This window comes from Homalodisca vitripennis, chromosome 3, assembly GCF_021130785.1.
Source record: "Homalodisca vitripennis isolate AUS2020 chromosome 3, UT_GWSS_2.1, whole genome shotgun sequence".
NCBI lineage: Eukaryota > Metazoa > Arthropoda > Insecta > Hemiptera > Cicadellidae > Homalodisca > Homalodisca vitripennis.
In genome coordinates, this window is record NC_060209.1 from 32,196,283 (window position 1) to 32,213,888 (window position 17,606).

The window sequence follows — 17,606 nt, forward strand, 5'->3', positions numbered from 1 at the left end:
TTTTACAAACCCAGTAATAATAACAGCTGTTACCAATAAACATTTGTTAAAATACTTCTTAATTATACTAACATATTAATAAATAGATGCCATGGACTATTCTTAACATAAATAATATTTTTTATTACATAACAATGAGAATAGCAAAACAGCGTGATGCTCCAAATCGCCAACGCAGGGAAGTAAAGCACTCGGTTCCCACTTGTCTTGTAAAGGAAATAGACCGAACATTGAAAGAGGGGGTGGTGGTAGGCGTGGTCGAGCTCCTGCTTCTCCCTCCCCCTATGCACAAGAAATCTTTCAGCAGGTCGCTTTCAAAGCGGCTCATCTATAATAACGGTGGAGAAAATGGGCCACACCCTACTGAGATACCATGGTATTTCCCACCAACAAGAGGAAAAAAAAGAGCGCTATCTCAGTCATGTCACCCTGACTCTCTACTTTTTTTTTACAAAGCTTACAAGAGAGAGTTCTCCCTCACTTTGACGCTTGCTTAAACATTACATAGCCCTTACCCAGTTCAACAATCAACTTCTGTACTAAGCCGAGTAAAAATAAACTTTTCATATACCTATGTAACTCTCAAAACAAATATTTTAAATCCTACAGAATTTTAGTTTGTTTTACTGTAGGCCTATTAGATTTTATTACTGTTCTGGCTAAAATTATATTAATATACATGTTAAAATGTTTATTGTTTTTAAAACTATTTTGGTGAGTAAACAGATTTTGCGCTAGACTTACTCTCAGGTTGAAGAGTACTCTGCTAGGTAACCTACAGTTATTTAAAACTTTATTATGCACCATTCCAATGGTTTAAAATATAGTAATTTAAAATTATAAAATAATTCGTGATTAGAAATCAAAACCAAACATAATTTTAACTTTATAGATTATTGAAAATTGAAAAAAACTAAGTTATGCATGAGCAAGTTTTGATTATGACAATTTTTACAAAAATTGTGTTGAGTACAAAATATATAATATAATACAAAAATACTTAACTTAGATGAACAAAATGGATAGAAAGGAGCATAATAATTTGATGACGAATAAAAAACTATTTAGCCTATGCATATTTATAAAATGTAACAAGCAAAACAGTATACCATTTATTTACTTTTGACTAATTTGACTAAAATAGTACATGATTGTTAATATGTTCATTAAACCAAATTCAGGGTGTTACAAAGTCTTCTCGAGGGGGATTTTTGCAACACCGTATTTGTTTTGACATTTGGTTTCAATCTTTAATTCTAGTTATCATCTCTTTACCACAAACTGGACACTTTGGATTTTAAGGAACAAGATTACAATCTTTCTTATAAGCGCATCTTCATTGTCATTGTTCTTGTCAATGTCATTAGTCACTAAATAAAGATTTTACTTTGTTTGATTTAACTTAATTTTAAACATATTGTTATTCTGTAAAATAAAAATTATTTATTGTGAATATCTATAAGTTGAATGTTTTAATATTTGATACATTAGATACTTCTTATTAGATTGTTCTGTAGATATAGGCCTAAACAGAACACTCATTACATAGTTGATTGTTCTGGTGGCCGGTCAGAGTTGCTCGAGTGTTTCCAAAATTGGATAAGGTACTAATAATAAATATCCTTGAATTCAGTTTCTTGCAGATAAAATCAATGTGACTCTGGAATTTTAGTGGTCATCAATAAATATCCCAAGATATTTTGAGACAGCACATCATCTAATACAGACTCCAACTTTCCCGAAACCAATTTTGGCTGTTCCCATTGTTTGGATCTATTGGTGATACAGAAATCTAGTAGGCCCACTTGATTTTTTCTCCAATTCAGCAACAGTCAGTTTCTTTGATACTAATACATTAAATTACTGGGTTTTCTAGAAGCAAACGTGTCAAGGTTGGTTCATCTCTGAGCCTTTATAGAAATAAAAGTGTCATCCGCAATCTGAGAGTACCATAAGCGGATCTGGTTTTTATATAAATATTAAAAAACAATATTCTGTAACTTAATCACATCCATTGATATAATCAATTGATTCTAATTAATTCATATAAACAATAACACATCAAGTTTATCTATACTGTAAACAACATTTTTAGATTTATATAATATTTTGTTTTAAAAGTGATGACATATAGGCTAAATACAAATTATAATTAACTATAGAAAACTGAACAAATTAGGATAGCATTAAAGATGATTAACTGTGTTTTCTTTAGTTTCAAGACGTTTGTTTTGTTGTTAGCCTATTGTTCTGTATTATTTGAGATTATGGCATTATGTATATTAAATCAAATATTTTAGTACGTATGACTTTTATTTGGCATTTTATCGATTGATAATTTTATAATTCGATATATGAAGTATTGATGATAAGACTAAGCAATATAAAAACCAGTTCCATTTATCATACTTTAATTTAATGAAGTTTAGGCTACTTGCTTTTGTCTTGACATCCTGTCAATGTAATTAGATTTGTTTCTTGACAATGAAGAATATTTTATATATAGGCCTCAGTTATAGGCTATATAATTTTATAGAAATAAAACGTAGTAGCCTATAAGCTGGTGGGACATTCTTTACTAAGCAAATTAGGTTTTGTATGAATGTTTTGGAACACAAACATGTGAAAAGGCATAAGCAATCTAGCTCTAGTAATTTAACAAACCCAACAATACGTTAGGGTGTATACATTAAAAATGCCTAGTATAGGCTAGTCACATCAGCCTATATACATTTTTGATGTTGTACTTTTATGTAGTCGTTAAAAGATAAACAATAATAACAACCTGTAGCCTATTGATGCTAAAAATTTGCAATTTTTTAAATTAAATTATAATAAACTAACTCCATCTAGGGAGTAAACTCTTAAAATGTTGTTGTTTCGTTGTAACAGTACCAATTTGTAGCATTAAGTTTATATTTAATTTGGTTAAAAATCAATTCCACATAGTTATGATTATTTTATGAGCTTTAAATTTATTAGTCCATTGATAGAAACCTTTTTAGGTTTAAGTTATTAAAAAGGCAAAGCAAGTATAATGTTTCAGAATAGGCTTAACCTAAATTGATACATTTTCAAAATATAGTGTGATGGCATAGCCCTTCTACAGAGAATATAGCAATCTGTAATTTCCAGACTTGGGATTCAAGAAAACAATTTTAAAGCTCAATATTTGGGACATTTAATAAAAGACATACAATACATAGAATTATTAGAATATGATTTCATGCCATTACCTGATTAGGCATACAATATAAGCTTATCCTACACTACAATAACAAACCTGAAAATTATTTATACACACCACTATTTTTTATGCTAGGTTAGCTATACATGAACAGAAAACAAAACAAACGCACTGTGTTATATATAGGTCTTTGACGTGAAAAATTAAATTTGTGATCATCAAAACTGTTAGGGCAGTGTAGAGTGTTGACAAATTACAAGGTTATTTCCAATGGTGATTTACACAAAACAATAACACAACAAGCGAACGCTAATCGTCAAAATCATGGCTGGACTTGGTCACTTAGATTGGGATTGGATGGAATGGCAACGCTATCCTCTTTTTTTATGCCCAAAAATCGTCATGAATGTCGTCATTCCCCTTCACAACTGACTTTCAAAAAACAATAATTATTGAACCATATGAATTTTACATACATCAAAGACGCATAAGTAAACCATTACATCTCATTCCGTATGTGACTCTTTCCTATTATGTGAAAAGAAAAGAGTGGAAACTAAATTACATATTATTAATTGCTACATATTATTTAGAAAACTTCTCATCTAGTAGTCCCATTCTAACACTTACTATGGAACAGTCAAAGTCAAAGTATATGCATTCGAAATTGATGTAGGCCTTTCAATGTCATAAATTTGTTTAGGTCCACATTGCGAGTGTAGTTCTGTGGTACTGCAGAAGGTAATATGTTAGTGTAGTACACATAAAACATTGTAAAAAAATGTAAAACAATATTCCAATATAATTCGAAAAATATTAATATAAACTTGACACTTTATTGTCATACCATTTAACATTAAATATCAAACGTGTTAAAAATAAACTAAAAGATGTTTAATCAAATGAATTAGAGCATATTATCATTATTATTAAATAAGCACCATGAGTATGTTATAGCTACTATTCTACAAACTGCATACGGTACTTTCCGATCTAATAGAGTTTTACAATTACGATGTACAGAAGCGTGACAACTTCAATTTAATAAATAAATTTCTTCAAGCTGTTGTGCCTAATATTAAACTTGATAGAAGTAAGGGGAAGTTGGACTCCCACCTGATAAAAGTTATTCCGGACTCTTCAAAGTAATCTTACACGGTTCCAAAACCCCTGAATAATGTTCGTTATAATATTTAGTTTGTGACTTCAGTCCAAATTACACGTCTCTCTTGTAAAAATTGTTAGAATTACAACTTTGAGCTCAATGATAGCGTGGCACAGCTGTAAATCGTACAAAAACAACATACCATGAATTGCTGAAATTTCAAAAATATCAACTGGTCACAACGATGCATATTGAATAGTTACCAGGTACCGTACTGAACCTAGTATTTATCTCAAATCAAAACTTAGAAGCATGATCCTGTTGGCTATAACATATATGTTTTAGATTATGTCGTCGTTCTGATCACACGTGTATTAGATAATAGAGGTGGTATAATTTTGTTATCATCAGTAAAATAGCTTGCTGAAATCTGATCTCACGTGTCTCCAAAACCAGTATATACATTATGATTTTGATTCATTATTAGCGTATAAACTGCTGTGCACGATCAAATGAAGGCACTATTGCTTTCAATTACGGATGAAATTTTCATTTAATACCTCGGTCAGGAGGACTAAGCATTTGCAACGGATTTACAGTACTGCAATTTTATAGAGTGTTGCTCTGTGTTGTAGAGTTTCAGTTTTTTTGTCTGTTGAGAGCGTAAGACACATATATGTAAAATTTCATCTTTCTAGGAGATCGGAAAGTTGTAAATCAAAATGTAGCTCTTCTAGGGGCCGCAGCCCCATTTCTACCCCTTCTGATGTTTGATCTTTAAGAAATTGTTGTAGTTTTTCTATATAATCCATTAAGTATATGTGTGGCACATTTAAACTTTCTGTGGTATTGGGAAGTTGTAGAAATAGTGATGAGCGAATGAGTGAGGGCTTTGCTTTATATATACAGAGTGCAAATTAAGTCCTGATACGCCTGGACTTAATATTATAAATTTACATATTTTATTTATAACCATAGTTCAATAATTCAACATAACTTAATTTATATATTTATAATAATTGTAAGTAGATAGTAATATGGCGGTTCTAGACCACTTTTGAGACAGTCCGTAAATCAATGTAAATATTGTTCAAAAGACCATAAACGAATCTGTAAAATCAAACAGTAAATCTCGAATGTAAAATAACCGAATCTATAGCTGTTCAAGTTTGCTTCTATTTCCTTAAGCTGTTTAATAAAAAAATCTTTATTTTCTGAATTTAATCAATTATTATAGAGATTTCGAAATAAGCAATAACATTTCTGAATCCCTTGAAAAATTTCAATGCGAATTCATATATCATAGTCTACTAAAAAGTAGAAAAACAAGGAAGTTTTTGAATGCTTTAATAATGTATAAAGTTTGAATTTTCAATTTACTTTTAATCTTATTATTTACACATAACAAACCTATTTTTTGTTGAACTTGTAGCGTATTTTACATCATTGAGAGCGTTGTTCAACTAACGCTTGTTCAACGTTCGGACTATATCGACTTTTCTCTATTTCTTAAACTTGTGACATCGATGTTCCGCGCGGAAAGCGGCATTGACTATCTAACAGAAATTTCTTTCAATACTCATAGCTCAAAAACGACTAAACCAATTTTAATGAAATTTGGTACTAAACACTTAACTCTTTCAATTGAACTTGTCCACAAGGTGAAAACATCCCCTATTTCTTAATATTCATAAAAAATAAAAAATTTATCGGAAAAAATGAAACAAAAACAAACGAGTTCTACTTAAATCATCCCTTATCTTAAAACTCTTATATTTCGAGAACTATTAGAGTTTTTTTTTTATGAAATTTGGTATATAGGATCAGTAAATATTAAAGTATTTTTTCTAAAAAAATCATCACTTCCGATCCAACCCTTAAGATGACCTTGAAATAGATTTTTTTCTAATATAATCACCATTTTTCAAATTTTTATAAAATTTAAAATGTACACTTTTATCAATGTATCTTTAACAAGTCATGAAGTTTTAAAATTATCCAATGAAAAATAACACGATTTTTTCAAACAATTTATTTAATTTCTCTAATATCTATTAATTACATCATTATGATACAAATTTCTCAGAAACAACAACGTAACAAATTGTATTTGTATCAGCATTTTGAAAATCTATATTAGATAATTATATTGTTCTTTGAACTAGGAATATTTGTTACTCTTTGTTGTATCAATGACATAAATTGGCCTATTTGCTATAAATTCTTTGGGACTGTAATAAATGTCTATATTTTTATAGTAAACTTTCTTAAAATTTCAATCTTATACATAATTCTGAAAAGAAATGTTTACATTTTGTAATTCATCTGTATAATAAGAACCATTCAATTTTACTCTATTTTTTACATTGAAGCTTTCGAACTTTGAAGGATTTTTTTTATTATTCTGTCTATCTGATTGAAACCAAACAATAACAAACTTAGGAATGAAAGTATTTCCATAAATATTTGTGATTTCAAATGAATAAGTTGTTTACAAATACCTTTTTGTTCAATACATTGTCAATCTAGAAAATAAAGAAAATCATATTTTGACTTTTTGTAATTTCATAATTGTAATTTTTCCATTGACTGGAATATCATTTCCAGTTTTTGTTTTTAATATTGCATCATCATCTTCAGCTCTTATGAAACTAATGTAAAAGCCACTTTTATAGATAGGAAAGTTTACATTTTCAAAGAATCCTAAGCCAAAATGTGATAAATCGCCAACTGCTTCAAATTGTCCAAATTTAAAAGTCTATTTAAAACCATTTGGAAATATATCACTTTTAAAATAAGATATGGTTCTTTTAATTGTACTTAATTGACCACAATTTTCAATTTCTTCTATCAATTTATTTATTGTGTTTTTGTTGTTTGTGTTATTTTTTCAGTTTCGGAAAACAAATATGGTATAAAATTATCAATTAATCTGACATATTTTATTCCAAGATGTGCTTGACCATCTTGTTTTGTTAAAATTCCCCAAATATATATAATTGGAAATTAGACGAGCAAAAAATTATCTCCAAAATCAATATTTTAAACTCAGTCTTTTTATTTGGCTTGTTCAAATGTTGCTTACTAATTGGATAACAATGTTTAAACTCTGCTCTTTCAATATCACCCAGATACTTCTTTAATTCATAATTTATTTGGAAAAATTCAAAATTTTGTAATACATTTTATAAAGAATATAACAAGTTTTTATAAAGATTTTAATAAATTATTAATCAACTTCATAATATACAGAATTTTCTTCTTTAAATTTTGCAATTTCAGCTACATGTTTCAATAAAATTTGAATAGGATAATCTCCACGGTCTATAATATTATTCCAATCAATTCTTTAAATGTTCCAAAAATTCTGGACTCAAGTATTGATAACAACAAATAACAGACATATGCTCTTTCAATTGATAATGAATATTTTTTAAATGAATACTGAAGACAAATTTTGATATTATGCAGTGTTAAAAAATTTAATTTATTAATGTACAATTTCATTACATCTTCAGATAAATCACATTTTTCAGAAATATCATCCCAATATTCCTTTTTTAAATTTGTTTGATGTTACATTATAAAAAGATCAAAAGCACTGTAATGTCCAGCCATATCTATTTATTAAGACAACTATTTTTAATTAAGCTTTTGTAAATTGACTCTTTTTAATATTACATTCAGCACATTACCAGGAAATTCTTTTAACTCCATTATTGTTTGCCTAGTATTTTATATCATTTGTTCTAGTTTTCTCTTTATAGCACATGCAATATATAAGTGCCATTTATATAAGGAAATTTTAAATGGGTTATCATAACTATGTATTCCATTAAATCTGTAAATATTTTCAAAAGTTTTTTATACATTTTCTTTAAATTTATTGAAGTTTTCCTCTAATTTATCAAAAGGTAAAGAATGTTCATCGGCTATTCTATCAGTAACATTACCATTACTATTTACAGTATCCATAAATTTTGTTATTTTCCCATTAATTTCATCTACAATTAGTCTGGGGAGGTACCACACTAGGCAACCTGCAACGGGTCCTAATACACCAAAAGAGAGCAATTCGGATCCTTGCAAGCCTACGCACAAGAGAATCATGCAGGCAAGCCTTTCAAGAACTGAAGATTCTCACTGTGGTCAACCTATACATCCTAGAAGCTGTGACCTATGTACACCTGAAATCACCCGATGAAGTGATGACTGGAGCACAGCAACATGACTACAACACTCGGCATGCTGCAAACTACCATCTTCCAGCTCACCGCCTAGCGTCCACGGAGAAGAAGCCAACGTATGTCGGAGCAAAGCTGTGGAATGCCCTCCCACTAGAACTGAAGAGGAGAGACCGGCTGCAGTTTGGACACAAACTAAAACTCTGGCTTCAAGACCATCCATTTTACACGATAAATGAGTTTTTAAACAGAACTTTCTAACCTGATGTAACAAAATAAAATCTGACGATTGTACTGTTCTCTAAGAATATGTTCAATAAAGAATAATCCAATTTTCTATAGATCTTTTATTGCTAGCTTCTAACTTTTCATAGACTGTTGTAAAATCTTTAACATGTCCTTTATGATTCTCATAATTTTTGTTTAGTTCATCAAAGATTTTAATATGATCATCTAATTGCTCTTTTACAATAACATCAAACAGATAAATTCCTTTACTAACACTGCTAATTCTTCTTCCTTTAAAATCTAAGGTATTTTTAATATTTGGGTTATTTAAATCAACAATATCAATCTTTTCTGGTAATTTTAGAGGTTTCAAGGTTTGTTCTTTAACAAAATCATGTTTATCAATACTAGGTTTTACACCAACAATTCTTTTTTTATTTGCTAAACTTACAAAATTTTTCTCTACAATAATTACGTCAGTTATCTTATCAACTTTTTCAATATGAGACATTAAGTTGTTAAAAACTTTTTTCGCTCCAGCATCAAAATCTTTTTTTTTTATTCTTGATTTACGCACGCAGGCACACACACACACACACACATTTTGGAAGTTCCGCTACTATTCTGTCCTTAAGGTCATTAGCATGCACTGAGGTTTTGTTTTATAGACATTGTTTTTAATGTGACCCCACACGAAGTAGTCAAACGAAGATATATCAGGAGATTTTTATGGCCACTCAATACTTCTTCTTCTGCCTATCCAGCGAATTGGAAAAATATTCTCTAAATACTAGTAGACATGCAGGCCATAGTGTAGAGGTGCTCCATCCTGCTGGAACCAAACTTCATTACAGTTGTTGGTTGCTACTTAGGTAGCTGGATAGATTTTGTAACATTTCCTGGTTTACCTTAGGATTAAGGTTTCCATTAATAAAAAAGAGCCTAACAAACTGATCCCTCACAATGCCAAGCCAAACGTTTAAGTTTCAGGGTGCTGGGTATGTTGCTCGACTCTCATTCAATAAGCGTTAAAATCAGCCCAATAACAAGCAGTGTGTCTGTTAATACCGTTTAACATGAAAGTTGCTTCATCTAAGAAAGCAATGTTGTTTAATCTAAATGTATTATTATCGATATTCTGCATCATTGTTTCAAAAAATTCTAATTGATGATGAAAATCGTCCTCACTTAGCTCATGACCTAAATGAATTTTGTATGCTTAATAACCATTATCACATAAAATTTTACAAACTGATGTTTGAGATATACCTAATATTTGAGAAACATTTCTTGTTGAGGCATGAGGATCTTCTACAATAGACTGTAAAACGTCCAGTGACAATGCTTCATTTGTAGCCGAGTTTGGTCGTCAAAGTTTGGGGTGGTCTTTAATGCTGCTTGTCTCCTGGAAACGTTGGATTGTTTTTTGAACTTCTGATTTAGATACAGGGTTTTGATTCGGATAAGTTGTCATTAAATGAATTCCATACATAATTCCGCATCATCAGGATCATAATACGCTCTTGTTCACTTAAACACTCCATTTCAACGTAAAGTATCACAAAAACACGTCTTAACTTTTTTAACTCTAACCAGAAACTGAACATGATACTGGACTTCCTCAAAAACTGATAAAATAAGGGAGGCCTGCCCCGCAGCAGGTAATAACTGTAAAACAGGTTTGAGTTTGTAAGGAAAGTGGTTATCTATTGAAGTTATTTACCTTCTGAATGTTGATATTCATGTTTTGTCTCAATTAATTTTTAATTGATTTGAATGAGCTGCTATTTCTTACTGGGTTAAAATGGAAAGCACTAGTTTCCACTGTTCTTCTTCTCCTATATAGACCTTTCAAATGAGGTGTAACAATGGGTATTTACATTTAAAACTTTGAGCTGCCACCCCAAAATCCCATTTTGGGGAAATGGGCAAAGTTATCTTTAGGGAAGCCCATACCAGCCACGTAGCAGGTCCATGGTGTGGGCAGCAGTTGATCGTGCATATTCTTGATACTTTTGTTAATGGTGAGTTCAAGTAATTTGTTTGTGCTAAGCAGTAGTATAAACATGGTCGCCTCTGGAGAAAGCGAGAGTATAGAAAGCAGTGGTGTAGTGAAAGCCAAAGATGTTGACTGACACCCATAAAAATCTCTGAATGGTTTCAGCTTTGACATTTCTCGAAATGATCCTTGAATATTACATTCGATCATCTTTAAAGTTTTGACGCGATTCATGCACAACATCACTCATAATAACAGGGCACATTCTCCAATAGATTTCTGCTGCAATAGAAATCTTCTGTTAATGAATAACACTCCTCATTTTATATTTGGCAGAAGAATGAACAGAGGTGGCCATGTTTATGTGATTGTAGCTGAGCACAAACTGACTACAATCGCACACAACTCGACAGTAACAAATGTTGTAGCGGGGAAGATGTGCGATCGACTACTTCGTACACTGTGGACCTGCCACGTGTCTGGCCATCATGGTGTAAGATGGGAAATTGAAACAATTCATGCTTATAATGTAATATATGCCAAGATATAAATTAATTTATTCATCTCTATTATAAGTAAAGTAAATTAACGGATCTTTATTACTAATACAGTTTTTTTGTTGAACTTAGAATATTTTGTAATAAATAGGTCAAACCTTTGATCTAAAGTTGGTTAAAAATGAAAACGCTCTGATGAGAGAATACTGGCTTTATTGACATAAATATTTCTTACATACATAATTATGTTAACCATCCGCAAGGACTGGCAAACCTAACAGTGGTTAATAAACACTATCTAAAACATGAAACTATCGTAACACTCCAGTAAAACTGATTCTAAGCGAGTTAGGTTCTGGGCTATATGTGAACACACCAAGTAACACATTGTAACATCATTTAATGTATATTAGAAAAATATGTCTGTTTAGGTCCATCCTGGCATTGTTTTAAAAACATTAATTCATCCTATCATTTTTAAATAGGGTGAAAAATGTAATATACATTTTTGCATGGATTTTAATTTTTACGTTTTAAGAAAATATTATATTAAAAAACATGACAAATCTAGATGATGACGTTAAAAAAAACCAGCTTATTTGCTTCATTTGGTTTTTTTAATTATTAATTTTATAGCTGTTTGCTAGAGATATCCTTATAGAAAGTTTTCAAAAAAAAACCCTCCCAATATTTAATCTCATGTGAAAAATGATCTTTATTGCATCCTCTTTGGAAGGCTAGAACAATAACCAGATCAAAATTTCAAGTCAAACTCCAAACCAACAGCGTGAGTGCTGGAGGCTTGACTTGATATCTAATATTGTATCAAACTCTTTGGTAAACTTCACATCTTAGGGCTACTATGGAAACTTCTTGAACGGGTAACTTTGAAAAATTGATCAATTTCATTACAAATACACTAATTTTTATGTACACCTTACAAAACTATGATGTAAATAAATATATATTTATATATATAGTTGGTGAGTAGATGACAAGTGATGATGGACTAGACTGGCTGAGAGTAATTAACGAGCATGGTTCTTGCAGAAGGGTCGGCCGCCCTTGGCGAAGAAACTTTGTCCTTCCAAATTCTTTTTGCACATCTGTAACAAAACACTCATTACTGTTTACTAAACATTATTCAACACACTTGATTTAACTATGCATCATTTGACAACAATATTGTTTTATTCCTGAACACTCAAAAACCAATTATATGTAATATAGTATAATTTTTAATGTGGCAAAATTTTATAGAATTTCCATAAGACTGACTTCTTGCTCAACCGATCAGAGGTAAAAACATCCCTAAGAAAGTACTTGCAAGATACACCCCATCGGGTGGACATCTCATTTAATACAGACATGTGTCTGAAAGCACTATCTATATACACTGTTCAAATAATGCTACTGTACCCTTGTTCAAACGAATTTTAGTATTCCCTAAAAAGTGCTAAAAGTGGTTTTTTCCCATTATACTTAATTCTCAAAACTTAGTTTCTTAAAATTTCTTAAGAATTGAATTAAATGAAGTAATCAACAATTTTAAGTAGAGATCAACATAGTAATCAACAATCATTAATTTGTTGTTTTAGTTTTAGTCTGTAATGGATAATTGTACATGTCCGCTTACAATTTCTAATTTGTTGCAATAAAGGAGTATACAATATTCAGATACTCTAATAGATTAAATTATCTATGATACTCATTAAGACTCTTATACTACCACACTTTGACTACTGTGATGTGGTGATTAGTGACACGACCGTTGAGCAATCAGACAGACTTCAGTGTGCTCAGAACTACTGTATTAGATTTTTTTTTAATCTCATACATCATGAGCCTGTTACCCAATATCTATGTAAATTCCACATTCTTTCTATTCTACGTTTAATTATCAAAACTGAATATCCTGTTTATCTATCCGATCATTTAAACTTTATCTCTGATGTTAGTGAAAGATTTACAAGAAGGGAAGCCACATTACTATGAATTCCAATTCATGCTTGTTGCGCTCATGTGGTCAATCAGTGTGTTAGAGTGATTAAATGTTTCTTTGCTTCTTGTTTGTCATTTTGAATTTTCTTGTATTTATCATAATATGTATAAAGTTTTTATTTTGTATTTTAAGTATTGAATTCATTTCAATATATAAATTTTTACTTTAAGTTAATTTATTTTTGTATAGGTTAAGCATTTTTCTTGTTTTCTATTTAAAGAATAAGTTAATAATTTACCACAGTTGTATCAGACTATTGTAAATTTACTGTATAGAATATGAGGTTGAGTGGTAGAGAGGGCTTGATATCCCTAACTCCGCTTCTTTAATAAAGGAATTTTTCATTTCGCGCTCTACATGAAACTAATGTAACTACACTTAGTAACTTACTGTGCAGTTGAAGCACTGGCTGTGGTAGTTGTTGTTGAGGGCCTCGACCCAGCGATCTCCAGCCTCAATTGGAAAACCACAAGAGAAGCATTTAGTAGTAAACAGCTCGTTCCAGTCTGTAATATCATACAAACTTTAACAACAAGAAAACATTTGCTACACTTATTTCATGTTAATAGAATAATTTACTACTTTCTACAATTTATATAACTAGACAAACTGTACTGGAATCAGAGCATTTAGATAATAATAATAGGTAGTTTTTTCAGCTTAATTCACAACTAGGTAAGCAATACACACAGTTGATCATCTGGCCTAAATGCATTCAGAACATCTTTGTCCGCATTTACTTCTCTAATTAAAATTTGTCATACAATTTTCCAAATCTCCAAAATTAAATCTTTAATTGTGTTCCAAAAGTGTTAAGGAGAGTATTTATGTGTTTCCACGATATTAAACACGTGGTAGTCAGACGGTCCTATCCTGCCTATACTAATTGTCCAACATCAGTAGCATTTTTCTCAAGAACTGTATATAATATACCATAGCTTCTTCTATACTTTTGTTTCTTATTTAAAATAAACTGAAGATTTACCAAAAAGAATATCACACCAAATCAAAAATGTATTTATATTTAAATCATTGTATAATCTTTGTACAACGTACCTTTAAAATCCTCAGTTTATTTATTATTAAGAATCCTCCTCACTAAGAGCAATAATAAAGTTCCTTAAAGTAAGGAACAGTAAAAAAAGTAGATATCTTTTGTGGTTTTTTTAACAACGTTCCTTGTGTTAAAAAATCACTAGTTTTCTGGAATAGCATTTAAAAAGATAAGACTTGGGTAAGGTGAGTACTGAAGTAATATATGTTTAGAAAATAAAGCTGAGTTTAATAATTTTGGTCTTATTTTAAAATTAAAGATGAACAGAACAAAAAAGTAACAATTCAGATTTTTTAATCTCAACAACCATCCGACTCTTTGGAAGAGTATTTCATGTGTTTTCCACAATATTAAATACCAACCACAACAGTTGTTAGTGACAAAAGACCTACCAGCTTCGCAGTAAGGCAGGGCATCCTCCAAGAAGAAGGGGCTGTTACCAAAGAGTTTGCCGCAGTAAGCACAAGTGAAACACTCAGGATGGAAGTGTTTACCAATAGCATTCAAGCAGTCCTAGAACATATATTCAGCTTAATACTAGAGATACGATACATATTATTTGTTATATATGCACTAGATGTAATAATGTTACTTTGTACACAGCAGAAATAGAGAACACAACCTTGCTGTAAACACAATTACGGGCAGCGCGGTGTGTCGAAGATGGTAAATGTCCGAAAAAATCATGTTTCACTGGACTGTCTCTTAGAAAACTAAGAAAAGAGAGAGGGAATGATGCTGGATTCTGATTGGTTCTCAGGATCTGGAGAGTTATTTATTAAGACTCAATATTGCCAATATGCACCTTACATAAAACTAAATAACGTTACTACAAAAGTTAAAAACATTTCAATAGTGTACTAGTTATGAAAAAGTTTAGCAAGAGGCATTAACTATAAGTACATTAATACTAACCTATAATTTAAAAATATAAATTGACATCAAAGGTAGTTTTTAATGTTCATATAACATAAGATTTTACCACAGCTCCTGCACGGTTCTCAATTGACTAGAAATTCAAGATTCAAGATTTTCTTTATTTCAAGTTTGTTTATGACAGTGGAAGTATTGTGAAGGAAATAGAATTTTTGTTCAAACATTGTTCAGTCATACAAAAAAAAATTGGCCCGGTCAGTACAGACCTTTTGTGACCTTTATACTTTAGTTAAGTTTTAATAATTACTAATGTGTGTCACAACACACTGGTAAGATTTGTTTATTTTAACCTAGATTGTAGTTATGTGTTAGGTTAGTTATCCATCTGCAGATTGCAGATCTCGGAACTTAATATTACTGATTTTTTCTGTCACTAAACAATGACAAATGTCCTGAAAAATCATGTTTCCTTCATTAAAGATTTGTTTGTATTACAGTGATGGATGCAATAGATCTTATCAGTTCTTATTACTTGTTGCTATAAATAACTATCAATACATTTTATTCTTAAATACTTCAATAACAATTTAAATAATATCAATAATACTTTGATTTACTAAAACACGTGTAAGAGTAATACAGGTGACACTTACGCCCTTGACCTTGGCATTGCACTTGCTACAGGTGGGTGCAAGGTACTGCTCGAAGCAGAACTCACAGTACAGTCCCTGGTCATCCTCCACAAAGCCGATGTCCTGCAGAGGGCGTCGACATTGAGCGTTCACACACACAAAGTGCTCAGGACACCAGATTTTGCCCAACGCCGTAATGAACGGCCCTCTATAATACGAAACAAGACAAATTAAAATCTTATCAGAAAAGCAGCTCTTTTGACAAATAAAAAACTAGTTTGAAAATTTGTTGACTATATGGTAGAAATTTATAATTTTTATCGTGCTTTTATTATCTAGCCAACTCCAATTTTAAAAGAATACTTATTTGATATTTTCCAAGGACACATACCGTATTACACAAAATGGAAATAATTAATGTGATATAATAATCTGAATTGAGATTAACTCAGTTGAGATTAAGTTACTTGAATATTTTTTATAAACAGTGAATACGACTTCTTACAATAAATACAACCTTATATTTTTCATATATTATTTTATAACTTTGGCTATACAACAAGTTTGCCATTGAGATAATAATTTGGGAATTATGTATTTTACAAACAAAACTTAAATATATTTACTCATAACCTCTAACACCATTTATCAACAACACAAGTACAGAATATCTGTTGACTGTACAGATTAACATGTTAAATTTGTGGGTTCATATTAAATGTTTTCTGAAAGATAGAAAACTCAACATTGCGTACTAGCTGTCATGCATTCAACAATACAGGTACAATCAGTCTTATTCTCCTCCACAAATTCAAAATTTTCTTGAAACTGTAAGTTTTTTTTTATTTAACAGAGAGATATTCAATACATACTAAATTAGTTGAAATAGATGATTCATGATTTTAGGGTTTGCCTATTAAATATGCAAACTAATCCTTTGTGAATTAGCAACACCCATTGGCTCAAATGTATCTGATAGCCAATGTCACACAGAACTATTAAACTGTTGACCTATTACAGTTGTAATTGCTTTTGATCGAAACTTTCTTGTTTGTTTTTGTATTCAATATGGATATTGATCAAATTACGAGGGGTATTAGAAAAAATAAGGTTTCCCATGATTTTTTTAAATAGACAGCTCTATATTTCTACTTGGTGTTATACATCAATTTAACACGGTAAAAGTTAAGCTATTTTTTCCACAATATTCACCGTTTCTGTCCAAACAACTTTTGTAGACGATGCTCCAACTTTTTCTATCCCCGTGTGTAGAATTCTGCCGCCAATCCTTTGAGTAACCTCTTCCCTTGACTTCATCATCGGTACTGAAGCGTTGGCCACCCAAGTGTTTCCTTTGATTTTTGGAATAAGTGATAATCACTTGGGGCTAGGTCTGGGCTGTAGGGGGGATGGGGCACAATAGTCCAGCCAAAATTTTTCAGCAGTTCTTGAGTTTGACGTGAGACATGAGGTCGAGCGTTGTCATGGAGAAGCCTCACGCCACTGGACAATCTTCCTCTCCGGCGGTTCTGGATCGTGCGTCCTCAGTTTTTTTAATGTGTCGCATTATCTGTCAGAGTTTTACTGTTGTTCCTGTGAATGGTGATTCTCCGATTATTCAAGCAGTATTGTCTAAACTTTTTCAATAACTCCATCTGAAACTGAAGGCCGTCCACCTTCGGTTTTCATTGTGAATTTCCATGCGGCCTTCACTGAATTTCTCTACACCATTTCCGAACGTGTTTAAACAGATATGCAGTTTTTCCCCATAAACTTTGATTAACTGACGATGAATTTCAATAGATGAAATCTGTATTTGCATTTAAAAAACGTATCACAGCA

General features: G+C 31.1%; 2 protein-coding genes across 5 annotated transcripts in view; both read right to left on the reverse strand.

Annotated features, from left to right (window-relative positions):
- Positions 1 to 3,581, reverse strand: part of LOC124356773 (RAC serine/threonine-protein kinase) — a 52,129-nt gene extending 48,548 nt beyond the window's left edge. Inside the window, exon 1 of one of the 4 annotated variants that reach the window (XM_046807966.1) lies at positions 3,360 to 3,581. The gene's annotated coding sequence lies outside the window, so the exon portion shown is untranslated. Of the gene's footprint in view, positions 1 to 3,236; positions 3,256 to 3,283 lie in introns of those variants that run through there. The other 3 variants (XM_046807965.1, XM_046807968.1, XM_046807967.1) reach the window with 3 other exon arrangements.
- A 7,815-nt stretch (positions 3,582 to 11,396) lies between these two features.
- Positions 11,397 to 17,081, reverse strand: LOC124358135 (PDZ and LIM domain protein Zasp-like). The gene is made up of 5 exons (XM_046810428.1): positions 17,016 to 17,081; positions 15,786 to 16,037; positions 14,649 to 14,769; positions 13,593 to 13,708; positions 11,397 to 12,306 (listed from the first exon to the last, which is right to left on the reverse strand). Exons 1-5 carry the CDS (start codon positions 17,079 to 17,081, stop codon positions 12,229 to 12,231), a joined length of 633 nt encoding a protein of 210 aa, XP_046666384.1. The 3' UTR covers positions 11,397 to 12,228.
- Positions 17,082 to 17,606: the final 525 nt, after the last annotated feature.

Coding starts and splice junctions, on each gene's coding strand:
- LOC124358135 (XM_046810428.1), bottom strand. CDS start 17,081: ATGAAGTCAAGGGAAGAGGTTACTCAAAGGATTGGCGGCAGAATTCTA. Junction 16,038..17,015: donor TACACACGGGGATAGAAAAA/GTTGGAGCATCG, acceptor TTTTCAAACTAG/TTTTTTATTTGTCAAAAGAG. Junction 13,709..14,648: donor CCTGCCTTACTGCGAAGCTG/GTAGGTCTTTTG, acceptor ATGATATTACAG/ACTGGAACGAGCTGTTTACT.